Source organism: Halichoerus grypus, chromosome 7 (assembly GCF_964656455.1).
Source record: "Halichoerus grypus chromosome 7, mHalGry1.hap1.1, whole genome shotgun sequence".
NCBI lineage: Eukaryota > Metazoa > Chordata > Mammalia > Carnivora > Phocidae > Halichoerus > Halichoerus grypus.
The window spans coordinates 130,126,116-130,153,895 of NC_135718.1; the positions used below are offsets into that span (position 1 = coordinate 130,126,116).

The window sequence follows — 27,780 nt, forward strand, 5'->3', positions numbered from 1 at the left end:
TTTAGAAGGTATCTTACAGGTCAACCAATCAATTCCCTCATTTTACAGATGTGGAAACCCAGGCCTGCTCAGGATCACATAATTTGTTGGTCTTTGTTCTAAAAGAATCAGACAATTATAGGAAAGAAATCCCTCCAACTGAGGCTGAGCTGTTTTGTTGTTCATTGTGTTCAGAAGCCTCAAGTTCCCAGAAATAAAAAATGAATATCCTTATCAGTTTTTGAAATTTCATAATCCTGTGTTCCACACCCTATGCGTCAGGGTTGATGAAACTGATTTTAGGAAAGACTAGGCTGATCTGGAGGTTTATGTTCTTAATACTCCATGTTGCTCCTACTGGTGCACGCTGCTTTAGGAGGGCTCATTTTGTGAGCCTGACTTGAAAACTGCAACTTGCCTGGAAGGTGGGGAAAGGCAAAACTTCGATCAAAACTTAAATTAAAAGTCTAAGCTCCTTTTCTCTCAATCTAAATTTGGTCCCACCTTCCCACTGTTACTTTTATTTTCTTCTATTAGCTCCTCTATTCATGAATCAAATGCGTCTTTCCTTCTTTTGTGCTGAGGAATGCTTATCTAACAGCAACATCATCTAATGAATGGAAATGTATTTTTCATCAAGGGGACAAATACGGTAATCTGGCTCCGTAGAGTTAACTAAAATTAAGAGGTCCTATCAGCGAAGTGATAGAAGACAGAAGAATTATAATAAAAAGAGATTGCAACTCTATGTCTGAAAGCTTAATGTTGGTTGCCTTGTCTTGTAAGTTACTGCTGTTTCGTTTCAGTTTTGTAGATATTGGCAATTGAGTAAACATGAAATATGAGAGAACTTGAAGAACACGTGTCTTAAGTAAATGGAGAAAAGGATAGGAAAGCGAATGTTTTTCTTTACTGTGTTGAAAAAGGCACTTTAAAATGTATTTTGCCAGAGAAGTAACTTATTAGGATTATATCAAGTAAACAGAAGAGCAAAGCTTCTTAAGAGCGCCCGGATAGCTCAGTCGGTAGAGCATCAGACTTTTAATCTGAGGGTCCAGGGTTCAAGTCCCTGTTCGGGCGTCTGTGGCTTTTGCCCCTTACTTACATTGCCAAATATTAGCATAAGAAATTCTTGGGATAAAACGTACTTCCACTTTAAATTGAATTCAGTTTTTCATTGCTTTTAGAATATGCAAGGTAAATGTGTTCTCAGGGAAGAAAAAAACCGACTATGCAAAATCACTTAATTTCTTGGCGAATATGGAGGTTTTTGCACAGTGGTTTCCCATTGAGACAAAATTTGTTTCTCAGCTTGTTAACAGTTGAAGAAAAACATAAATGTGAACGTTAAAGCAAAGCGCCCGAACAGGGACTTGAACCCTGGACCCTCAGATTAAAAGTCTGATGCTCTACCGACTGAGCTATCCGGGCTCTCACGAGAGAAGGCTTCTACTACAATGCCTTACATAAGAATAAAGAACCTTGTGTACTCGATTTCTTCCACCTGTATTTTGTGAAACTGTTTTAAACCCGAGAAAGCTCAGGATTCGTACAACAAAGAGAAACAGAAGACCTAAATCACGCACTTTTCACCAGCATTAGCAGCTACTTCAGAATTTCGAGGTATTTATATGCTCAATAACCATTATAACGTAGGCTTCTTTGATTTGTAATCTCTCTCCAGGAGTAAAGGGACGCGAGGTTTACCACCTTTGAAGTGTTGTAGTGGCATCAGATCTATTTTACTATTGATAAGAGGGTGGATATCAGTTCTAAAGCCGACCCGACAACAGAAAAGAAAAAAAAAAAGAGATTAAGAGAGAATATAAATACACTGCTCGGAAGCTGCTGGGTTGAACTGCGTAGTTTGGAGTGGGAGAACGGACCCTGCAGAGGGATAGTGTGATTGTCCTATACGTCCCTTGAAGACGTCCAAGTAATTTTTAAGTGACGCAAACCCTGGAGGAAGTCCCCAGCTGTGACCCTGGGGGGCAGAAGCCCTGCAAGCCAGAGAGACAGGAAAGCTGAACGTGCCAGTGGAGAGATTTCATTGATCATAGCCCTGGAGGCTCTTCTCTTCCACAGCCATCAGCAGTCTGAGCACTGCCTTCTTCTACAGGGCTGGTCTTGGAGAATTACCCACCATGGGGCTGAGGGTGGGACAGTGAAGAGTCTCTGTTGCTTTCCCTTCATTCCATCTGCTTAATTCCAGCGCTTTAGGAGTGACTGCTCTGGCCCAGAAATTTCACTTGTAGGAATTTGTCCTAGAGAAATAATCAAGGATGTATAAAAAAAAACTTGATTACAGGAAAGATCGTCATGGTATTTTAATTGGAAAATATTGCAAATGACAAAACGGCTATACAAATTATGGTACAGCCTTAATACATGGAATATTATATAGCTATTAATAATCATGTTATAGAAGAATACAACTCGGGAAAAATTGCAAAATATTGTTAAGTTAGGAAATATTTCAAAGCAATTTTTTAAAAAGGTGCATATGTGTCCATTGAAAAACTGAAAGGATAAATGTTTCTACATAAAGCCTGGGTTCTGAATTTAGGTGCCCCTCTTTGAAAGCTTACTTCCAAAAAAATAAAAAAACAAACCTTATTCCACTATGTGTTCTTGAGCAAGCTACTTCTCTGTGTCTCAGGACAATAGAGTAATTGTGAGAATTCCTAAGATAGTTTATACAAATTGTTTAGAATGGTGTCTGACAAGAAATAAGCAATCATGAAGTCACATAAAGACAATGGCAAAGAAGTAACAAGAACAGACTACAGATTCTGCTCTTTCTAGCATTCTAACACTATCTACACTTCAACACTTAACATATGTTAACAATTATTTTCTTATCCAGGTATAATTGACATATAACAGTTTCAGGTGCACAACATAACAATTTCGTATTTGTATACATTGCAAAATGATCACCACAATAAGTCTAGTGAACTTGTCACCACACACAGTAACAAGTTTTCTTTCTTATGATGAGAACTTTCAAGATCTACTCTCTTAGCAACTTTCAAATATGCACTACAGCATTATTAACTATAGTGACCATGCTGTATATAAGGCTTAAACATATTTGACTGGACTGGGGGGAGATGTAGAGAATTTTGAAAGCTGACAATATTGAGTTAATTCCAGACAAAAAGAATCACTTTATCCCCTAAGTAATGGGGAATTATTAAAAGTTTAGCTCATTTATGTTCCAATTTCCCCTTAAAGGAGCACACATTAGATTTGTTTCATTCGTGCTACAGTAAAAACGCAAGGACTACCACATCAAATATTCTCATCAGAATCACATTGCCAGAATTAATCATCTGCCCGGAGCTAATGGTAAAATGGTTTCTAAAATTGGCTGTGTGCAGACAGGATGCTTAGTCATTAAGTTAGGAATATTAAACTGCCTTTCCTTTCCTCAAAACTCTTTGATTCTCTCCTACTACTTTAATGAGTGACACATGGAACTTTTTATAACACCATTCAAAATCCTCCACAATCTGGTCCTGGCCTACTTTGCTGGCATTCCATACCAGTCCCAATATAATATAATGCAAACCACAATTGTTATTTAAAATTTTCTAGTAGCCGCATTAAGAAAAGTAAAAAGAAACAGATGAAATTAATTTTAATTATATATTTTATTCAACCCAATATATCCAAAATATCATTTTGATATGTAATTAATATAAAACATTACTGAGATACTTTACAGTATTTTTTCCTAAGTCTTTTTTTTTAATGGTAGCACACTAGGGTTTATTAAACTGTGCTTAGTACAGGCACTGGGGCTTGCCCATGGTTCTCTTGATGTATAAAGCCTGGATGTCCTGCCAAATCTTCTTGAGCAATGATGCCAGGAAATTGACAGCTAAGTGGATGTTGTACATGAGCTCATCATTTGTCATCTTCATGTGGCCAACCGTCACCGCCAGACACAACACCTTCTTCATCTGGAATTTGATCGTGGACTTCACTTCATCCACTTTGGCCACCATGTTCTCATTGTGGGTCAGCAAGAAAGGGAACTTGCCAGCCTTATTCAGTCATGGGCCCAGGATTCATGGGATCTGCTTGATCAGAGATTCTGAAGCCAAAAAGGCATCATACTTCTTGCCCAGCTTCTTGACTAATTTTTTATTCTTGCTGAGTTTCTTCAGCGCCTCAATATCCATGTGGGGAATATCCACAGCCTTGGACTCATCACAGTGCTGTTGGTCCCTCAAAACACATACGGAAAACTTGGGGCGGGGAGTGGACTTAAGCCTGACAGTGCCCAAGAAGCATTTGTCCTTATAAGGGTCATTGTTCCTCAGGCCGATCTGCAGCTCCACCGTCTCTGAAAACTTGCGGCACTTGTGCTGGTTCCCGTGCAGGACTTCCCACACTGCCTCATAGAGGGTCTCGCGGGAGACTCTGCTGCTTATGGTTCCTTGCACCGCAGTAACCAGAAAAAAGCCCTACTAAGTCTTTGAAATCTGAGGTGTATTTTACACTTAGAGCACATCTCGATTTGGACTAGCCACATTTCAAGCCACACGTGGCTGGTGGATATTATATTGGACAGTGGGATTCAATACCATGCCAATCTTTTACTCAGTGACCAACACTTTGATCAAAGTAGATTCTTTTCCGTTTTAAGACCGTCTCTTCTAAATTCCTCATCTCTTTCCTCTCCTCATTATTTGTGCCATGTTTCTTCAAATTACTTCTCCCATTTCTGCCTCTTGAAATCCTATTCATTTTTTAAGGTCCACTCAAATGATTATTCTTCTACAAAACCTTCAATGATTGTGTTAAATAGGAAGGGAAGATTAATTCAAGAGACTATAGATAGGCTCACATTCAGTTTATAGATTCAGTAATAGAGCCAGACATTTATTTTTCAAATTGAAAAAATAAAATTGGATCTCCATGTTATAACATGCACAAAAATCAACTGAGGATGAATTAAAGGCCTAAATGTGAAAAGTGAATCTTTAGAACTTTTAGGAGAAAGTATATGAGAGTATCTTTATGACCCCAAAACAGGGAAGAATCTCCTAAATAAAAAAAAAGGAAGTGAAACATAAAATAATTAATAAATCTGACTTCATTTAAAAAAACTGTTTATCAAAAGACATTTAAAAAGTGAAAACAAGTTGCAGATTTGAAGATTTATTTGTGATATATATAATCAAGAAGGATTAATATCCAGTTTACATAGAGGACTCATATAAATCAGTAAGGAATAGACAAACCAACAGAAAAATGGGCAAAAGATATGGACAGGCAATTCACAGGTGAGTAACCATGGTCAATAAATATGAAAAAACGTTCAACCTTACTAATAATCATGGGCCACCATATAAATCAAGCCACCGTGAGAAATTCTCACATCTATCACATTTTTTTTTTTAATAATCTGACAATACCAAGGATTGGCAAAGATGTGGATCAATAGAATCTTTTTTTTAATTGCGGCACTTCTAGTTTATTTATTTACTTTTTAATTTAAATTTTGTTAGTTAACATATAGTGTAATATTGGTTTCAGGAGTAGAATTCAGTGGTCCATCACTTTGATACAACACCCAGTGCTCATCACCATCTAGCCCACTCCGCACCCACCTCCCTCCATCAACCCTCAGTTTGTTCTCTATTGTTAAGAGTCTCTTTCGGCTTGTTTCCCTCTCTTCTTTTTTTCTTTTCCCCCTTCCCATATGTTCATCTGTTTTCTTTCTTAAATTCCACATATGAGTGAGGTCATAATGGTATTTGTCTTTCTCTGACTGACTTATTTCACTTAGCAATAATATACTGTAGCTTCATCCACTTCTTTGCAAATGGAAAGATTTCATTTTTTTAAAAAAGATTTTATTTATTTATTTGACAGAGAGAGAGACAGCGAGAGAGGGAACACAAGCAGGGGGAGTGGGAGAGGGAGAAGCAGGCCTCCCGCGGAGCAGGGAGCCCGATGTGGGCCTCGATGTGGGGCTCGATCCAAGGACCCTGGGATCGTGACCTGAGCTGAAGGCAGACACTTAACGACTGAGCCACCCAGGCACCCCTCATTTTTTTTTTTTTTATGGCTGAATAATATTCTTGTGTGTGTGTATCACATCTTCTTTAACCATTCATCAGTAATTGGACATTTGGGCTCTTTCCATAGTTTGGCTATTGTCTATAATGTGAGCAATAGAATCTTATACACACCCATCAGGAGTGTATACATCTACAACCACTTTGGAGAGCACTGTGTTATGATCTGGTGGCGTTGACAATGTGTTTGTGACCCAATAATTCTACTCCCTAGAGTGCACAAGTACAAGAATGTCGATGGCAGCATTGTTTGTAACAGCAAACGATTGGAAACACCTAAGTATTTATGAAAGGAGATGAATAAAAAATTGTGGTGCATTCATTACTGTTATATGCTGAATTGTGTCCCCCTACCTCCCGATTACTGTGTTGAAGACCTAACCCCTGAGCACCTCGGAATGTGACTCTATTTGGAGACAGGTCTTTTACAGGGGTGATAAAGGTAAAATGAAGTCCTATGGGTGGGCCCTAATCCATTATGGCTGGTGTCCTTATAAGAAGAGATTAGGATGCAGACAACTTACAGACCAAGTGCTGAGGACAAAACAAGAAGGCAGCCACGTACAACAAGCCAAAAATGCAAGTTGTAGTAGAATACATACAGTTTGATGCCATTTATAAACATTTTAAAAGCATAAAATATTTTTAAGGAATATATACATATATAAATCCTAAAAGTCTAAAGAAGTGCATGGCAGGGGTAAATACCGAATTCAGAATAGTTCGTTTTGGAGTTGAAGGAGGGAGATGCCATAGGAGAATGGACTATAGGAAACTTTTTTGTAATAGGTAAAGTATTGTTCTTTAGGAAGAGTGGTGGGGAAAAGGAGATTATATTCTTCTTTATACCTTGTTGTATGTGTGAAGTAGTTCATTATAATTTTTTAAGAAAGACTATAGATCAGTAACATTGACTTCTAGTTCCCTTAGAACTCTGAGGGGCTCTAGAAAAATCATCTGGTTTAGCCATTTTATTTACAGACTGTGAAACTGAAGAACTGTGTAACTTTCTGGTTTCTAGAAATAACTAGACTAAACCCAGATTTCCTGTCTCTTTATTAAATAAACGGTTTTTGAGTATAGTTCTTAGAGAAGGAAGTGGTGATCACTGAGTCAGCTATGAGCTTGTTAAGCTAATTTCATTTTCTTTTTGGTAAGTTTACTTGATGAGGAGAAGAAACGCTCTAGTTATGGTTTATTTTCATTAGAGCAAGTCATTTGATGAAATTTTATGAACTCCTTAGGAAAGGATAGCGAAATGTTGCCAGATATTGACCACTATTAGGTAGGATCATTAGTGGTTTAAGAACATTTGAAGATGAATGATTAATCACGAATCAGTGTCAACCATGAGGGGAAAAGCTCTGTTCTTAACCATGTCCTATTCAACATATTTATCAAGACTTTTGATAAAGGCAAATTAAATATGTTGATCAAAATTTTGCAAAATGCAAAAGTGAAAGAGCTAATCTCTCTCGACCTTCCAGGCAAGGTTAACCACACTTACCACATTCTCTTTACCTGGACTGACTCCTCCACTAGACAGATTCCAGGCGTTACTTGCTTTGGAATCTTCTAGGTTGTTGCTTGGCACACGGTAGGTGCTCAACAAATGTTTGTTGATCTTAAACAAAATGAGTTGCTGGACAGGATCATAATTCCAAGAGTCCAGGAGACAGGAGGAAGAGATCTAAACTAACCAGATACTATTTAAAAGATACAAATTACTGTTTGGGAATTAAAAAAAAACAACACTAAAATTAATTGCACAAAAAAGAGAGGAGAAACAGTTGAGAGTGGTTCATCTAAAAAAGCCCCTCCCCTTTATTTTTTGAGAGAGGTGGTTGCTGACTTCAAGCTCTTTCAGAACAACTGTGAAAAAGGAATTAATTCTTCAGCTCATTTACAGAAATCTGGATCTCCCAGCTATGCGAAGGTTATGCCAGAAATAGAGCAAGGTGCAATGTGCAAATTAAGGGAGGTCATTGCCCCACTTTATTTAACATGAGTCTGTACCCAGTCCTGGGAGCCACATTTTAAACAGGACAAACAAGTACTTATTCAGAACATGGTGACCAGGGTGGCTTGAAGCCATGTCAAGTAATAAATAGTTGGAAGGCTGTGAGGGGATTTTTAGCTTGCAGAAAAACAAGGGACAGGGTTAGGGATGGAACATGGGAACTGTCTTCAAATGACTGAATAGTATTCATAGTATAAAGAATGACTCCTTACTCTGTTCTACCAAGTGTATAACTGAAACCAGTAGAAATTGCAAAGTAACATACTTCAGCTCAGAAAATCCTCTAACGTTTAGAATCATCCTGAAATAAATGAGATGAGGTATTTGGGAGGGATAATACCATTTCGTATCGGCCGAGGTGGAAGTTGGCCAACCTGAGATTTGTTGCAGGTGCTTTTATCAGGCTGTACGATCCAACGAAGCTCCACCTCCTGGTTCTTTGCACCTCTTTCAGCATTTATCACGTATCTTGAGTTATTCGTGTATATTCTAATCCTATCTCCCCGAATTAGCGACAACACTAACATGCTGTTTGCCCTCTCCAGCCACCACCTCTGGGGAGTAAGAGTAAGTTAACTTTGAGGAACAGTGGGAATGGCGTTTTTTGGAACAGCGAAAGGCTGCCTCTGACTATGCTATTAGGTTTCTCCCCTCCTCGATTTTTGGTCTCCTAGGACACGTCTGTGAATACCATCAGACTCTGTGAGTTCCTGAAACAATTTCTCTAGAAACCTCAAAACTCAGTCGTCCCGGACCTGCGACTCTCTCTCTCTGGACTGGGCTCTACTCTATGGTAGGGAGAGCTCAGCCTTTCTACCTCTCTAGCCCTCCAGTGGCGCCTCTATGGTTTCCGGAGGCCTCACCGGAAGCTCTGGTACGAGACGGGTTCAGGAGGCCGGAAGTTGCGCCCTCACTACTCGCCGTTTCAAAATGCTGCTGAGGCCTTAGGGCCTGTGACTGACGCCCCCTCCCCCCCCCCCGGGCTCGGCGGGGGAGCGACTCATGGAGCGGCCTTAAGGTGTGGCTCTTGGGTTTCGGCGGCCGGGTCCCTGGCTGCTGGGGACAGGAGGTGGAGAGCGGGGAGCGGGCGGTGGTGTAGCCAGTTCGGCGGGCCTCGGATCTGGGGCAGCGGGCAGGTGGAGCTTGAGGCATGGGTGGCGGCGTTGGGACGGTCGCGCCGGGCGGAAGAAGGGCTGGTGGGGGAAGGGTTATGCGCTGAGGCCCCGAGGAAGGTAAAAATGGAGGTGGAGTGACGTGCTTGCAGCCATTCGGCCATCAGGTTACACCTGGAGTCGAAATGGTCGGTGGACGATGTTTAACTGGGACGCAACATTAGAAACCTACTGACGCCCTTTGGAGGAAAGACGTGGCCAGAGAGGGAGGGGGGAAGAATGACATCGATGTGTCTCAAGATTTGAAGGTAGTAACTTTCAGGGCTGCGCACCATCTGTGTCAGAGACACTTGAGTGCTTGTTTGAAGAGGGCTCATTTCGGGGCCACACCCAGACCCGCCCAAGCAGAACATCCGGAGATGGGGCTCGGGAATATGTATTTTAAACGGCACTTTCCCGCTGATTCTTGTGCATCCCGGATTTTGAAAACCGCTCTTTTAAAGCGACACCCGTAGAACATGCTGTTGCTTTTTTCCTGTCATCAGGAAAGCTCTGTGTTGGTTAGGAAGCTCCTCCACCACGAACAAGTATCTGTCAAAGGTACTTGGTACTTTTTGTGTTAAGTGTTCCTACATCTTAGTTTAGGTTTTGTCTCCTCCCTCCTCATACCTTCCTGACACGAAAAGGTAATTTATTTTTAAAGTATTTATTTCACAATATTTTGTTTCACACAGTACTGGTCAGGATCACAAATTTTTGTAGTTTATTTTTTTAATTTTTGTTTTTTAAAGATTTTATTTATTTATTTGACAGAGAGAGACACACAGCGAGAGAGGGAACACAAGCAGGGGGAGTGGGAGAGGGAGAAGCAGGCTTCTCGCGGAGCAGGGAGCCCGATGCGGGGCTCGATCCCAGGACCCCGGGATCATGACCTGAGCCGAAGGCAAGACGCTTAACGACTGAGCCACCCAGGCGCCCCATTTTTGTAGTTTATATATAAAAAAAAAGCCAGACGTGTGCCTGAAGTTAAAAAAAAGGCGCATAATACAGAAGTGTGAAAAGTTTAACTGTTCATTAACCCTAACCGGTTCTCTCCTCAGGCTAGCTACTGTTAACTGCTTGATAACATCCTGACTTTTTCCTACAGTACTCACATTTTTAAACAACAGTGGGATCATTTTGTATGCATTGTTATGCACCTTAAGTTTTTCAGATAATATCAGGGACAGCTTTCCATCAAATATACATATACTTTCTTTTAAACACTTGCATAGTATTGCTTTAGAGGGTTGTACAACAGTTTCGTTCGCCAGTTCCCCACTGATGGAGTTTTGGGTTGTTCCTGGCATGTTGTTTTGCAAATGGAATATACTCTTGCTACACACTTTGCCTGGGTAGGTGTGTAACAGATTTGGTAAGAACTAAACATCTGAATGGTACAGTAGTTTTTTTTTTAAGTTTTTCTTTTTTTTTTTTAAGATTTTATTTATTTGAGAGAGAGAGAGAAACAGCATGAGAGGGGAGAGGGTCAGAGGGAGAAGCAGGCTCCCCGCCGAGCTGGGAGCCCGATGCGGGACTCGATCCCAGGACTCCGGGATCATGACCGGAGCCAACGGCAGTCGCTTAACCAACTGAGCCACCCAGGCGCCCAGTTTTTATTATTTTCAAGTATGTAGTTGAAAGAGAATCAGACAGTGTTTAGTAGAGGTCCTTAGGGCTTTAAAGAATTACGAATTAGTTCTGCTAAATTTTGACAAGAAGTTTTTAATTAGTCTTAAAATCACAGTTGTCTTCAAAGGTAGATATTTGAAGATGAGGTGTAGGAGTCTCTTGGACTAATGTAGGGTAAAAACCAGTCTTTCATCATCACTGAGAGATGAATAAACTGCTTTCTGATTTCAGTCCAGTAGAGGACACAAATAAAAAATAAAATGTAGTAAGTGGTAATAAAGGGGCTCTGTTGTCATCAGCTTCCCTTGGGGTGTCAAAAGTCACCAAGGAAGTGACTTTTGACCTAGGTAAAAGAAGAAGACTTTTCAATAGAAAGTAGATCACAGAAGAGGAAGAAGGACAGGTACCTGATACTATGTGAAATCCAAAGGCCGTGATTTCAAACTTTTTAAACCATGACCCCCAGTAAGAAATGTTTTATATTGTGACCCATTATGCATAGGAGGGGGAATGGTTAAGAACTCTGGCTCCGCAGCCAGAGTGCTTGGACTCTAAGACCATACTTTTTGGCAAGTTATCTTCTTCTCTGCCTCAGTCTCCCCTTTGAAAATGAGGACAATAATATATCTACCTAATAGGATCTCTGTAAGGATTGAATGAGTTATTGAAAAAAAAAGTTATTGCTCTAAAGAGTGCCTGATACAAAGGTGCTTAACTGTGTTGTGTTGGCTATTTTTAATAACAGAAACAGGTTCCACAAAACAAAACTTACCTTTGTTATTTACTTTTATTTTCTATTCTGTTCTATATCATTAATGGAGGGGAGCAGTTAAGACTCACGGGGGTACAACTTGTAGTTTGAAAAACTCAGTACTAAAAACACCTGGGAGGTAAGTGATAAAAGGACTGGACACATTGAAGAAACTGAGTTCATCATTTGTCATGGTGGGGATTGAGTGGTGGAAGTGGAAACTTGGAGAAGAGTACCAAGCAGGAATGGAGACAGTAAGTTGGAGACCAATCGTATAAGCTCTTGCACACGTACCCAGTGAGGGGAGTGAGAGTGTGGAAATGGAAGTGCCTCCTGAGTCACCTCTCCAGGCTCATGTGCGATAGTCCTTCACGCTTCAAATGCACTGAAAAACCAGGGTAGTTTGGCCTGCTCTGGGATATCCCTAATTCTGCTGTATTGTGGAATGAAGTGGTGGAATTGGCTTTCTTTTCTTTTCTTTTTTTAAGATTTTATTTATTTGAGAGAGAGAGCAAGAGGGAAGGGCAGAGGGAGAGGGAGAAGCTGACTCCCACTGAGCAGGGGGCCAGACATGGGACTTGATGCCAGGACCCTGAGATCATGACCTGAGCCGAAGGCAGATGCTTAACCGACTGAGCCACCCAGGTGTCCCATGGCTTCTCTGTCAATAAACACATCTCTCTTGAAGAAGAGTCCTTTTGGGTTATTTTATTTATTATTTTTTTAAGTTGAAATACAATTAACACACGATGTCGCGTTCATTTTAGGTGTACATGTAGTGATTTGCCAGCTCTATACATTATGCTGTGCTTACCACAAGTGCAGCTACTGTCACCACACAACACTCGTACAATGCCATTGACTGTATTCCCTGTATTATACCTTTTATCCTTGTGACTTACTCATTCCCTAACCGGAAACTTGTATCTCTCACTCCCCTTCACCCATTTTGCCTGTCCCTCCACCTCTTCCCTTCTGGCAACCATCAGTTTGTTCCAGGGAGAGGTTTGTTTTTGTTTTTGTTTTTTTTTTTAATGAATTCCTTTTTTGTAAATAAACTCTTTTTTTTTTTTTAAGATTTTTTGAGAGAGACACAGAGAGGGAACACAAGCAGGGGGAGAGGGAGAGGGAGAAACAGGCTTCCCGCGGAGCGGGGAGCCCGATGCGGGCTCCATCCCGGGACCCTGGGATCATCACCTGAGCCGAAGGCAGACGCTCAACCAACTGAGCCGCCCAGGCGTCCCAAAGGGAGAGTTTTTTTTTTTTTTTTTTAAAGATTTTTTATTTATTTATTTGAGACAGAGAGAATGAGAGAGAGAGAGCACATGAGGGGGGGAGGGTCAGAGGGAGAAGCAGGCTCCCCGCCGAGCAGGGAGCCCGATGCGGGACTCGATCCAGGGACTCCAGGATCATGACCTGAGCCGAAGGCAGTCGCTTAACCAACTGAGCCACCCAGGCGCCCCCCAAAGGGAGAGTTTTTATGAAAGCAAGAAAACTGCAGAAAGAACTTTCTTCCCTCATTCATTTAGTAGACAAGTTCTTCTCAGCTTTTTAAAAGATTTTTTAAAGTTTATTTGAGAGAGAGTAGAGCGAGAGAGAACAAGAGGGGGTGGGGGAGGAGGGGCAGAGGGAGAAACAGACTCCCCATTGAGCAGGGAGCCAGATGCAGGGCTTGATCCCAGGACCCTGCAGATCAGAGCCCAAGGCAGACACTTAACTGACTGAGCCACCCAGGTGCCCCTCTTTTCAGCTTTTTAAACTTATCTCTGAGGTTTATTATTAGCTGGAAAGAAACATTTCCAGAGAGCCAAAGTAGTACAGTTAATAATGTAGATTCTTTTTCGTAACTGGAGTATTTTCTGAGTACTAGTTTTTCAAGATGCAATAGATAATTGGAATTTTTGTGATTTCTTCTGTTTGGTGTGTACCACTCAATAAAGTCTGTTGTTTCAATTCAATATTTTTTCTATTTTTTCTCAATTTTTTATTTTTATTTTTTTTAAGATTTTCTTTTTCTTTTTTTTTTTAATTTTTTTTATTTATTTGAGAGAGAGAGCGCATGAGAGGGGGGAGGGTCAAGAGGGAGAAGCAGACTCCCCGCTGAGCAGGGAGCCTGATGCAGGACTTGATCCCGGGACTCCAGGATCATGACCTGAGCCGAAGGCAGTCGCTTAACCAACTGAGTCACCGAGGTGCCCCTTTCTCAATTTTTTAATGAAATATTTAAAGCATATCACAAATGTGTCATTTTACCTTTAACTATGTTAGGATGTATTTCTTATCAGGTCAGGATTTAAAAAAATTATCAGTGCCTTTTTACTACGATTAACAGTTTCTTAATATTTACTGCCTAGTACATAATTCAAAATTTTATGATTGTTCAGAGAAAAATGGCATTTACAGATGGTTTCTTTGAATCAGGACTTGAATGAACAAGGTCCACATGCTGTATTGTTTATGTTTTTTTAAGCCTCAATTAATGTCTCCCCACTTAACCATATCCGCCCCGCTCCAGCACCCCCCAGCCCCGCCATCTGAGATCCTGTATAATTTCCTACATTCTAGGTTTGGCTAATTATTTTGCTTTTGGTATTATTTATTCCTTTACCCTCCATTTTTCCTATAAGCAGGTAATTAGTAGTTGGATGTAGAAGCTTGGTTAGTTGTTTTTTTGTCAAGAATACTTCATAGGAGGTAGGAGGTTCTGGGTGCTTCCTGTTGCTTCACATCAGGAAGTACATGATGCAAATGACCATCTTTTAGGGAGTTTTGTCAGTGGTCAAGTGTTCTCAGCCTTCTCCATGTGTTTTAAAGTTCCCCTCCCCCAGCCTTTTACTTAAACCGTTTATTATCTATTAATGATTGTTGAGCTGATATTTAACCTGAGACTAGAATGTCTAGGATGAGTCAGTCTTGCGCAGAACTCACAGTGCTTCAAATGAAGGAACAATGTGTGCAAAGGCCCTGAAGCAGGAAGTAAATGCGCTGAGAAACTAAAAGATCAGTGTGGTGAGGTGCAACAGGAAAGACTGGCAAGACTGGGGCTAGATTCTGTGTTTATCTTTAGAGCAGTAGCAAGTTTTAGAGCAGGGCCTGGCACTGTAGGATTGGGTTTGTTTTTTGATTTTGTTTTTTTAATTCTTCTAGCTGTAGTGTGGAATTTGGTTTGAAGGGGGTTAGAGAGACCAGTTAAGAGTCTGTTTCAGTGATGCCGCAGGAAAACACTTTTGGTTTGGGGAAATAGTCATGGAGATGAAAAGAAGGGGTGGTTTTGAAATATTTAGAAGTTAAAATTGATCAGGTTTGATGATGTAACAGGAAGAGAGAGAAGGTGACTGCTAACTTTCTGGTTTCATTTATTTGTTTATGTATTGGGACACCTGGGTGGCTCAGGTCATGATCCCAGGGTGCTGGGATCGAGTCCCGAATTGGGCTTCTTGCGCAGTGGGAAACCTGCTTCTCCCTCTGCCTGCTGCTTCCCCTGCTTGTGTGCGTGCGTGCTCTCTCTCTCTCTCTCTCTCTCTGACAAATAAAACCTATGTATTTATTTAGAGAGAGCGCACGCATGGGGTTGGGGGCAGAGGGGCGGAGGGAGAGAGAGAGTCCCAAGCAGACTCCTTGCCTAGCGCGGAGCTTGACATGGAGCTTGATCTCACAACCCTGAGATCATGATCTCAGCTGAAATTAAGAGTCAGACGCTTAACTGACTGAGCCACCCAGGTGCCCTCAACTTTCTGGTTTGAGCAACGGAATGTAACTGCTCACTGGTAGCATAGTGGGAAAGAATAAGCTTTAGACTCAGGCAAGTTATTTGACTTCTGTTAGGCTCAGTTTCCTCTTTTAAGGAGCAAGTAACAGTACCTAACCCTGCTGTAATCAAAAGAGACTCCAAGTGGGAAAGAGCCAGATCTTGCTTTGGATTCAGAGCTTGTCAACTGACTTCATTTCTCACATATGTTCTTGAACAGTGCCTTTGCTCATGTTTTCCCTCCCATTCTTTCCACTATTTTCTCATTTTATTTTTTTAATTTTATTTATTTTATTTTATTATTTATTTGACAGAGAGAGAGCAAGAGAGGGAATACAAGCGGGGGAGTGGGAGAGGGAGAAGCAGGCTTCCTGCCGAGCAGGGAGCCTGATGCGGGGCTTGATCCCAGGACCATGGGATCATGCCCCGAGCTGAAGGCAGACACTTAACGACTGAGCCACCCAGGTGCCCCTATTTTCTCATTTTAAAATCCTTCCATTCACGGGGAAGGGTCCTGCGATCGAGCCCCGTGTCGGGCTCCCTGTTCAGCGGAGCCGGCTTCTCCCTCTCCCTCTGCCAGCCGCTCTGCCTACTTGTGCTCTCTCTCCGTCAAATAAATACAATCTTTAAAAAAAAAAAAATCCTCCCACTCCTATCTCCATTCCCTTAACTTCCATGGCCCTTAAAACTGTTTTGCTTTGTTTTGTTTTTAATGGCAGGACACTTTCTACCAGGTATTAAAGCAAAGTAGGAAAACCTTACTGACGTTTAGTAAGTTCTTCAGACCTGGGGCGCCTGGGTGGCTCTGTCGTTAAGCGTCTGCCTTCGGCTCAGGTCCTGATCTCAGGGTCCTGGGATGGAGACCCGCATTGGGCTCCCTGCTCGGCGGGAAGCCTGCTTCCCCCTCTCCCATTCCCTCTGCTTGTGTTCCTTCTCTCGCTGTGTCTCTGTCAAATAAATAAATAAAATCTTTAAAAAAAAATTCTTCAGACCTGCCAAGTGGTCAATTCCTGTTCCTACTAAGGTCCTGAATTAGCATGACTGCTGGCTTTCTCCCAAAATCGTCCCTACAGGAACGGTAATAGGAAAATGCTGTGAGAAACAGATGGGTGATGTGGGCTGTTTTGAACCTGTGTGCGCACGTGGGGAGGCGGTGTTTGGTCTGGGACAGGAGTCAGCCAGGTGTGGCTGTAGGAGAATAAAACCATGGGGAAAGGAACTGTTGGAACACTGTAGTTTCTCCCCTGCCTCTTTACCTTGGAATTACCTTTTTCTACACTTGTGATTCAGAGCCCAGTCCAGTTTACCTCAAGAGTGAATCAGGACATTACAGAAGTGTATACTTGTGAGAAGCTGACGAAAAATAGGGATGACTGACCTTAGACAGCACGTCTGTGTCTCTTACCTTCTAAGTCCTTAGGTCTCCCCAAATCCCATCATAGTGCTACTTCTCCTAGGGAAAAAAGGATGAGTCTTTGATCTGGGTAGTGATTGAGTGGGGTGGAGAGTGATTGTGGTTTTCTGGTGCTTGGGGATTTCTACTTTTGTACTTCTTTTATTTTTTTTTTTTTAAAGATTTTATTTTTAAGTAATTTCCACACCTACCATGGGGCCTGAATTTATAACCCTGAGGTCAAGAGTTACACGCTCTTCTGGCTGACCCAGCCAGATGCCCCTACTACTAATTTTCTCCCTTAGTCCAGCTTACTGCAGCTGCTATGGGCTGGAATCTGGTCTTGTCCCATATTCTTTGCCTGTCAGAGCATCTCCTATCCTCTAGAGAAAAATAACAAAGACAGTTGAAGAGCACAGGTATTTCAAGAGAAGAATAATGTATAAGTTTCATTGGAACAGAAATAATAGAACAGATGGACCTAGAGTTTAAAGTTAGACTGATATGGGGCGCCTAGGTGGCTCAGTCGTTAAGTGTCTGCCTTCGGCTCGGGTCATGATCCCAGGGTCCTAGGATCGAGCCCCGCATTGGGCTCCCTGCTCGGCGGGAAGCCTGCTTCTCCCTCTCCCCCTCCCTCTGCTTGTGTTCCCTCTCTCGGTGTGTGTCTCTCTGTCAAATAAATAAAATCTTTAAAAAAAAAAGTTAGACTGATAATTATCCTAAAAGAAACAGGGAACATCTTAAGAACTTGAAATAAGAATAAACGGGGGCTGAGAGAACCAAGCCAAAATAGTAGGGTTGAAAAATGCAATGGTTGAAATAACAGAATGGATACAGTTGAAGAATGAACTCCAGATCAAGAAAATCTCCCAGAATAAAAAGATAAAAAGAAAATCTAAAGGAAAAACCGAAAGGTAAGGAAAATAGATGTAGAGGCACTCACATCTAAATAATAGGAATCTTTTCGTTAAATTTCATTCATTTTATTTTTTAAAAGATTTTATTTTTTATTTTATTTTTTTAAAGATTTTTTATTTATCAGAGAAAGCGCACACAAGCAGGGGGAGCGGCAGGCAGAGGGAGAAGCAGGCTCCCCGCTGAGCAAGGGTCCCGATGTGGGACTCAATCCCAGGATGCTGAGATCATGACCTGAGCTGTAGGCAGATGCTTAATCGACTGAGCCATCCAGGCGTCCTTTTATTTTATTTTTTTAAAAGGATTTTATTTATTTATTTGACAGAGACATAGAGCACAGATAGGCTGAGTGGCAGGCAGAGGGAGAGGGAGAAGCAGGCTCTCCGCGGACCAGGGAGCCCGACGCGGGGCTCGATCCCAGGACCCTGGGATCACGACCTGAGCTAAAGGCAGCTACTTAACCGACTGAGCCACCCAGGTGCCCCAAAGATTTTATCTTTCAGTAATCTCTACACCTAGTGTGGGGCTTGAACTCACAACCCCGAGATCAGAAGTTGCACGCTCCACCAACTGAGCCAGCCAGGCACCCCTAAATAATAGGAATCTTAAAATGAAAGGGGGGGGCCTGACTCAGTCGGTGGAACATGCGACTCTTGATCTCCTCATCATGAGTTCAAGCCCCACATTGGGCATGGAGCCTGCATTTATTTATTTAAAATTTTAAAAAAGATTTTATTTATTTATTTGACAGAGACACAGCGAGAGAGGGAACACAAGCAGGGGGAGTGGGAGAGGGAGAAGCAGGCTTCCCGCTGAGCAGGGAGCCCGATGTGGGGCTCGATCCCAGGACCCTGGGATCATGACCTGAGCCGAAGGCAGATGCTTAACGACTGAGCCACCCAGGCACCCCTGGAGCCTGCATTTAAAAAAAAAAAAAGTAAAGAAGGACATGCTTGAAATAATAAGGGGAAAAATAGTTCTTTTTTAGAATTAAAAAAAAAAAGTGGGGGTTGCCTGGGTGGCTCAGTCGGTTAAGCATATGAGTCTTGATTTTGGCTCAGGTCATGATCTCAGGCTTGTGAGATCGAGCCCTGTGCTGGGTGGGGAGTCTGCTTGAGATTCTCTCTCCCTCCCTCTGCCCCTCCCCCACATGCTCTTGTGCTTTCTCTAAAATAAATAAATCTTAAAAAAAAAAAAGTGTCCTCAGAGGAAAGTTTCCTTAAATGAATGTCCTCAGAGGCAAAATATCCTTAAGACAGCTGAAGATGAGAGATGAGGAAAAATTTGTTTCCAGGAACATTATAGTGAAATTTAAGAGTAAAAAAATCAAAAGAAGCTTCAGAGAGAAAGAACAGATTACTCCAGGAAACAAAAATTAAATTGACATCAGAGTTTTTAACAGCATCACTAAATGCAGGAAAATAAAAAAAAAAACTGTTCGCAGAGTTTTGAAGAGAAACTTAGAATTTTATACCCACCCACATTCATTTAAATAGGAGGGATTATAAAAATATTCTCGGGTGGGCGCCTGGGTGGCTCAGTTAAGCGTCTGCCTTCGGCTGAGGTCATGATCCTGGGGTCCTGGGATCAAGCCCCGCATTGGGCTCCCTGCTCAGCGGGGAGCCTGCTTCTCCCTCTCTCTCTGCCTGCCGCTCTGCCTATTTGTGTTCTCTCTCTCTGTCAAATAAATAAAATCTTAAAAAAAAAAAATTCTCAGGTGTATGAAGTCTTGGGAGCCTTGCCATACAAAGACCCATATTGAGCCCAGTTCTGGATGAAGTACTAGGAGATTCAAATCCAGGAAGTGTTACAAGAGATCTGTGAAGTAAAGGTGATTATAATTTCTTGATATTTATTGTAAAGGCTAAGGCAAAAAAAAAAAAAAAAAGAAAAATATATCTATCTCAGGATTAAAAGTCCAGATGATATCATACTAAAGTTCTTACTGACGGAGATAGAATTTTAAGAAAGGTAATAACATATTAAGCATGGAAAGAGTGGAACAAACTGGAATGCTAAATCAGGATGGTAGAAACATCCATATATACTAATTAGAGTGAATGGACTAAATTTACTAGTTAAAGATAAAAACTGACAAATTGGATTAAAAGATCCAAAGTCCAGATACATGTTTTTTATAAGGGATATACCAAAAGTTTAAGGGCATGTAAAAATAATTAAAAGATTGGTAAAATACATACCTGGAATTACTAAAAGAAAGTTGGCGTGACCTCACTAATACTAGATAAAATGCACTTTAGGACTGAATGTCTTAATTGGGATGGAAAGAATCACTATATGATGACAGTATACTGACAATAATATGATGTCAGTTCAGCAAGAATATCTAGTTATTTAAAGCACGTATGCCTCTGACTAAAAGTCCTTAAAATAGATGATGCAAAATTGGTAGAACTACACTGGGATCAATGGACAAATCCACCATTATAGTGGGAGATTTCATTACATCTCTCTTATTATTTGTAGGTCAGGCTAACAAATTAGTAGATATGTAAGATTATAAAAAGCCAACAGGCTTAACATAACAAATACAGAGTTTTGCAAGCATACATTATAGAATTGATCACCAACTAGACCAGGTGAAAGCCTTAAAAATTTCAAAGAACAGGTTTTATAGAGAGGATGATATCTCCCCACAGTGCTGTTAAATTAGGAGTTAATCACAAAACGTAAATTGAGAAAATACAGTGTGCATAGGCATAGCTATCAAGCTCAGGGATTTAAAAAATTATGGAAATTTAAAAATACAGCTGAATGATAATGAAAACTTTATATAGCAAAACCTGTGAGCTAAATTAAAAAATATTGCTGGGATAGGAGGGGGAGGAATTTGTAGCCTTAAGAAATTCAAATTATAAGAGAAGGGGTAAGCTAAATGTCCAACTTAAGAAATTGGGAAATGATCAACAGAATAAAATTTTAAAAAGTAGAAGAGGTAATAAAAGATGTAATACCACGAATGGAAAGGAAGATACATCTGCACACAGATTAAAAGAGAATACTATCAACTATACGCCAGTAATTTTGAAAACTTAGACAAATGGAAGAAGAAATAAAAAGCTTGAATATCAAGCTACAATTTCTTAAAATAGTGATTAAAAATCTTCCACAAAGAAAACACTGAGTTTTATGTTTCAGCGGTGAATTCTACCAATCTTTCAAGGACCAGAACATCTCAATTTTGTAGAATTTTTTCCCCTGGCAATAGAAAAATAGGGACTATTCAACAATTATTCTATTAGGCCTGCTAGTACTAACACCCAAACTAGACAAAAACTTGACCATGGAAAATTGTAGGCCCATTTCACTCCCTCCTATGGACTTTACAACCTAAACAAAGTAGCAAATCAGAACCAGCAGTGTACAAAAAAGGATAATACCCCCAAGTCAAGTTTGGTTTATCTCAGGTGTGTAAGGTTTAATTTTAGAAAATCCATAAATGAAATTCAAAAGGCACTACATTAATAGATTAAAAAAAATCATTATCATTTCAATAGATTCAGAAAGAATATTTTATAAAAACAACTTTTCCATGATATATTTTTAGTTAATGAGGAAAAGAAACCCTTCTAAACTGATAAAGTAACTGTTAAAGAACAAACATAAAAAAAAACGTATAGGGAAACATTAGAAGCATTTTTTTTAAAATCAGAGACAAAGATGCCCACTATCATTGTGTGTATTTGATACTGTGTTGATAGTCCTAAGCAGTAAAGTAAGACAAGAAATTAGGAGTGTAAGAATTGGAAAGGAGGGAATAAGATTTTATTACCTGCTGATGATATAACCATTTACGTAGAAAACAGAAGCATATACAGACAGATTATTAGAAATAATGTAAATTTAGGTGACTGGATAGAAGGTCAATGAAAGTCATTTGTGTTTCTGTATATATGCAAAAACTAAAAATTATAATGAGAAGGCATCACAATAGTATTAGAATATTAACTTTAAAGATTATTCTAAGACAAACGTTAAATCTCTAAAGGGAAAATTAAAAAATTTTACTAAAAGAAATTAAATAAGTCTTTAATAAATAGAGAAATACATGTTAATGATTAGAAAACAATTTCATCTGTATATAAAGTGTAATTTCATTCAAAATCCCAAGAGGGATTTTTATGGAACTTGATAAAGATAATAACATTTATATGGAAGAGATATAAGGGGCCGGGAACGCAAACTGGTGCAGCCACTGTGGCAGATGGTATGGCGGTTCCTCAAAAAGTTATAAATAGAATTACCCTATGATCCAGTAATTGCACTACTGAGTATTTACCCCCAAAATATAAAACACTAACTCAAAGGGATACATGCATCCCTATGTTCATTGCAGCATTATTTACACTAGCCAGACTATGGAAGCAGCCCAAGTGTCTATCGATAGATAAATGGATAAAGAAGATTGGTATATATGCACAATATATTGGAATATTATTCACCTATAAAAGAGAAGGGAAATCTTGCCATTTGCGACAACATGGATGGAGCTAGAGAGTATAATGCTAAGTGAAATAAGTCAGAGGAAAGCCAAATATGGTTTCACTCCTGTGGTATTTAAGAAACAATACAAAGAGCAAAGGAAAAAAAAGAGACAACAGACTCTCAGAGAGAACAAACTAATAGTTACAAGAGGAGAGGGAAAGTGGGTGGGGGATGGGTGAAATAGGTGATGGGGATTAAAGAGTATACTTACCATGATAAGCATGGAGTAATGTATAGAATTGTTGAATCATATTGCACACCCAAAACTAATAGAACACTGTATGTCAACTATACTGGAATTAAAATTGAAAACTTAAAAAGTTAGGGGGCCAAGAATAGCTGGTCACTTCTAAAAAAGAACAGGGAGAAGACTTGCTTTACTGGATAGCAAGACTCATAAGATCGGATAATGGAGAGGAGATGGATTCACAGGATATCTTATACATTCTTGATGGGATTGTGGATTGGTGTAAACACTTTGAAGACAGTTTGGTATCAGTTCCTAAAGTTGGGTATTCATATATGCTATGATCCAGCAATTTCTCTTACAGATATGCCTAAGAGACACTTTTGCATGTGTACAAGAATATTACTAGTAGCACTATTCATAATGGTGAAAACCTAGAAACAACCCAAATGTTCATCACACACTGGAATATTGTACAACAATCAAAATAAATGGAAAATAAAGTATGCTGTGACATGGATGAATCTTGAAAACATTATGCTAAGTGAAATAAGCCAGACACAAAAAGACAAATATTGTGATTTCACTTATATGCGGTATCTAGTATAGGCATATTCATAGAGACAGAAAGTAGTTTTGTGATTACCAGGACCTGGGGAGAGGAAGTCATTGGAGAGTTCGTTGTTTAATGGGTACAGAGTTTCAGTTTGGTGATTAAAAAGTTCTGGAGATGGATCGTGGTGATGGTGTACAGTATTGTGAATGTACTTAATGTTACTGAGTTGTACACTTAAAAATGGTAAATTTTATGTTATATTTAGTTTACAATAAAATTAAAAAAAAACTAAGGACTCTTAATTAACAGGAAACAAACTGAGGATTGCTGGAGGGGAGGGGGTGGGGGTGGGGGGTAACTGGGTGATGGACATTAAGGAGAGCACATGATGTAATGAGCACTGGGTATTATATAAGACTGATGAATCACTGACCTCTACCTCTAACTAATAATACATTATATGTTAAAAAAATAATAAAGTGACACGACAGTAGGAATTAATGTTAGTGAAACAAAAATCTTTAAAATTACTATACCTGCTTTTTTTTTTTTTTAAGATTTTATTTATTTATTTGACAGAGACACAGCGAGAGAGGGAACACAAGCGCAGGGGAGTGGGAGAGGGAGAAGCAGGCTTCTTGAGGAGCAGGGAGCCCGATGCGGGGGGCTCTATCCCAGGACCCCAGGAACCTGAGCCGAAGGCAGACGCTTAACGATTGAGCCACCTAGGCGCCCCTATACCTGCTTTTTTAAAGTTAAAAACAACTAAACAAAATACTCTTTAGCATTGCATTTTGATGCAGTAAAATGCATAAAAAGGAAGGGAAGAAAATCAAAACAGGATAAGGATGATTGTTGGGGAGAGGCAGGAGAATGGGATAGGGAGGGGATATTATAATTAAATATAGGTTGTTGTCAAGAGTACTGCTTTGCAGGTGCTTATTCCATCAGGAAGAATCAAGGAAAAGTGGGCCATGTGTGGATAGACAATGAGAGTATGTTGAAGGAAAGGATTATGATTAATTCTGTACATTGAGGTCTAACAGGCAAAAAAAATATTACTAAGTGGGGACTTCAGAACTCGAGTTTGATATCTTGACTCTAGCAGTTCACTGAATTGTATTATCTTGGGCAAGTAACCCCTCCATGCTTCTCTTGCCTTAGATGTAAAACAATAATAATTATTAGTATAGTATAATAATAATACTAATTATACTATAATAATTATTATTATACTGTAAATAATAATTATACTGTAAATACTAGTAATAATAATATTACCTACATCATAGGATTATTTAAGTATTAAATGGGTTAATATGTGTGCCTGGTACAGAGTAAGCTCTCCATAAGTCTGTGCCATTTGATTTGATTATCTAGTGCTATGTAATAAACCACCCAACAACTTAGTGAGTTAAAACAACAGCCATTTTATTTATTATGATTCTGTGGGCTAAGATGGATGGTTCTTGTCTGTCATGCAGCTGTGGTCAGCTGACAGCTGCTGTTGGAATGTTCTGTAATATGTGGTGTTTGGAGGGAATGGCTGGAGGGCTGGGCTCAACTGGACAACTAATCCTCTCCACGTGGCCCTCTTATGTGGTCTCCAGTAGAGTAGTCAGATTTTAGGGGTCTCCAAAAGCACAAAAAATGAAGCTGCCAGGCTTGGAATTGGCACATTATCACTTCCGCTGTATTCTGTTGATAAACGTCACAAAGCCACTTGGGAGATGTGGTTCATTTTTTTAAGATTTTATTTTTAGGTAAGTGTAGACCTAACATGGGGCTTGAATTTACAATCCTGAGATCAAAAGTCGTATGCTCCACCGACTAAGCCAGCCAGGCACCCCCCATCCACACTGTTACTGATACTTGTATCCATCATGTTGCTCTACAGTGTATGTAATTGTCAGTTTAGGCACCAAGGATTTATTAATGAATGAATAAATAATAATCCCTGCCCACTTGCTGCTTATGTTTTACATGATAAGTAATTAAAATGTATAGTATGTTGGTTGGTAACAAGGACAGTAAAGAAAAATAAGGCAGGGAAGGAGATAGGGAATACTGGGGGCTGGGAGTTGCAGTTCTAAAAATGGGTAGTCATGGAAGGCCTCGGTAAACTGACATTTGAGCAGACAAAAGGAGGAGGTTAGGAGCTCAAGGGGCAAGGGTGGGAGCAAGAAAACCTTAGGAGGGTAGTGTAGTTGAGAGGTAGGTGGTTTGGATTAGTGCAGTAATAACTGAAGTGGTGGGAAATGGTTAGAGTTTGGGATATATTTTGAAGATACAGCTTTAGAGTTTATTTATGAACTGGGTGTGGAATGTGAAAGAAAAAGGAATCAAGGATGGCTTCAAGGTCGTTGACCTGAGCAACTGGAAGGATGGAGTTGCCAGTTGCTGAGATGGGGAAGACTGCAGGACTGGCGCTTTAGGTATAAGGTTTGAAATGCTAATTAGAAGCTAGCTGCTTTAAAATTGTAAATTCTGCTTGTATCCTATTTGACTTCCCATTTTGTAGCAAGGGAGGCAGATGGGGGAGGGAGAAATTTGTATTTTGTTACAGTTAGTAAGTATTCTCAGAAGATTGAGGAATCTTGTTAGTTTTAGCCAGACTATTTGTCAGTTTTTCCAGGCCCCTTTCGCCCTTTCCCTGCTGTGGCTTGTTGGTCATAAATTTCACTGATCATTTATCACCTTTTTACTAGAAAAAGACCTGACGGTAAACTTCAACAAGTTTATTTAAAAATTTATTTTCCCTCTTAAAGCTTTTTTTAAAAATTTTTTTAAAGGAGAGATGGTAGAAGGTGAAAATTTTTAACTAAACCTTACTATTTCATTTCATGCTTATATCTTTCCTTGATGATAAATGTCCACCTTGGCTTAACCCATCTTATAGGTATTTAGTTGCTATATACTCTTTGGGTTTGGCAGGTATTAAAAGCTGCTTTAACTGATACTGAGTAATTTGATTCTCACTTTCTTGTAGTTCCTTGCCAAGACATGTTTCAACATGTTGCAGAGGTTTTTCTTGATGCGCTCTTGGAATCTTAAATCTATTACTTAATCTTGGTAATTCCCCTGGCTCTACATCATTTGTCTTCCAGGGGGTGCTCTTGAGCACTGTTCAAGAGAGGAGGAGTTACTGAAACCCTGATATCCATTGGGGAGGTAGTGATTGTAAATTTGACTTTCAGCTAAAACAGTTTACTCATTATCATCACTGTGGAGGTTGGAGCATGCCTGAACCTGTTTCTGTTTCAGGCTTTACCTGAGGGAAGCATAGATGGCTCTGACTATTAATTAAACTCTAAAGTTTTTTGTAGGATCTGAACTTAGGGATAAGAAGAATATCAAGAACCGCATATGGATATATCGCATTTGTGTAGGGCGCTCTGATATGTGTGTCTTTTTTTTTTTTTTTTACTTCTGCTGGCTGCTATTTTGTAAATCTTAAAGTGAGAATTTTCTACTTTAGAAGAGATTTCATGTTTTTTTTTTTTTCCTTTTAGATTTATCTGCAGACCGCAATTTCTTCACTGCCAAAATGACATCATTTTCCACCTCTGCCCAGTGTTCAACTTCTGACAGTGCTTGCAGGATCTCTCCAGAACAAACCAATCAGGTAAATCATTTTTAGGCATTCCTAGTTTTCTGTAAGCTTTTAAAAAATTGAGTTGGAGCATGTAGGTGACTTCACTTACTAGGATTTTATGTAGAGCAGAATGGATTATTTTTTAAATGCCATATTAGGGAAACTAGGAAATGGTGTCAGTGCTCAAAATTTGAATTGATTATTGATTAAATAAAGATGAGGTTACAGATTGCTTAAAATACGGTACATTTTGAAAACTTGTGTTTTAGAGTATGGGTGGCTTGTGGAGAATTTGGGGTCAAGTTATATGTTTGTTTTCTGTCTCTCTCACTTCATTTTAACAAGCTTGTTTTCTTTAAAAATTAATTTTAAGTTGTAAATATAGCAAATATATTCTTATTAAAAAATTCAATTTTATAATGTATTTATAAAGTATTTATCTATAGGGACTCCTTGACTGTCTCTTCTCTTCTTCCCCCAAAGCCCCTTCCCCCTAAGACAACACTGTTATTAATTTGGTGTGTCTTGTTTCAGATCTTTTCCTCTAACATATAAAAATACATAATTTGGTCTTGTGTTTTCATAAACATTGCACAATATGTATAGTATTGTGTACCTTAGTGCATGATAAAGGTGGAATTTGGATTTGATGGGGGAAAATGTGGCTTATGTAATAGATGGTTTTGATGTAATTGTCCATCTCTGGAAGGAAACAAATGAAGACCTCAAACTGTACAAAAACAAATTCCAGATAGATGAAGATTTAAATGTAAAAAGGGAAATAATATTAGAAGAAAATTTAGGAAATGCTTGTGAAACTTTAGGATGAAGGGGGCCTTAAATAAGACAAAACCAAAGAGGTGGTAAGAGGAAGAGAGAGACAAGTTTGACCATAAAAATTTTAAAGATAAAATTGTGTGGCTAAAGACGGACTCCACAGAGTCAAGAAATGTCAGAGTCACTATCCCATGTGTGTTTATACCACATCTGGTTTATCTGCTCACCTGTCGGTGCTATTTGGGTTGTTTCCATCTTTTAGCTATTGTGAATAATGCTCCTGTGAACACTGGTGTACAAATACTTGTTTGAGTTCTACTTTCAGTTTTTTTGGGTATATACCTTTGAATGGAACTGCTGGGTCATATGGTAATTCTGTGTTTAACTTTTTGAGGAACTGTCAAACTATTTTCCACAGCAGCTGAACCATTTTATCTTCCCACCAGCAGTAGACAGGGGTTCCAGTTTCTCTACA

At 39.7% G+C, this 27,780-nt stretch overlaps 1 protein-coding gene, 2 non-coding genes and 1 pseudogene across 4 annotated transcripts in view; 2 read left to right on the top strand and 2 right to left on the bottom strand.

Moving 5' to 3' along the window:
- Positions 1 to 986: 986 nt before the first annotated feature.
- On the top strand, positions 987 to 1,059 carry TRNAK-UUU (transfer RNA lysine (anticodon UUU)). The gene has a single exon. It is a non-coding gene; the product is annotated as a tRNA-Lys (tRNA).
- Positions 1,060 to 1,337: 278 nt separating this feature from the next.
- TRNAK-UUU (transfer RNA lysine (anticodon UUU)) lies at positions 1,338 to 1,410 on the bottom strand. Its single transcript has one exon. It is a non-coding gene; the product is annotated as a tRNA-Lys (tRNA).
- Positions 1,411 to 3,616: 2,206 nt separating this feature from the next.
- Positions 3,617 to 4,659, bottom strand: LOC118525257 (large ribosomal subunit protein uL1 pseudogene; annotated as a pseudogene).
- A 4,321-nt stretch (positions 4,660 to 8,980) lies between these two features.
- The window catches only part of MDM4 (MDM4 regulator of p53), a 45,759-nt gene continuing 26,959 nt past the window's right edge, over positions 8,981 to 27,780 (top strand). For both annotated transcript variants that reach the window (XM_036075902.2, XM_078078293.1), the window contains exons 1-2: positions 8,981 to 9,112; positions 26,446 to 26,558. In XM_036075902.2, coding sequence (XP_035931795.1) covers positions 26,481 to 26,558 — 78 coding nt within the window. In that variant the 5' untranslated portion in view covers positions 8,981 to 9,112; positions 26,446 to 26,480. The remainder of the gene's footprint in view (positions 9,113 to 26,445; positions 26,559 to 27,780) is intronic.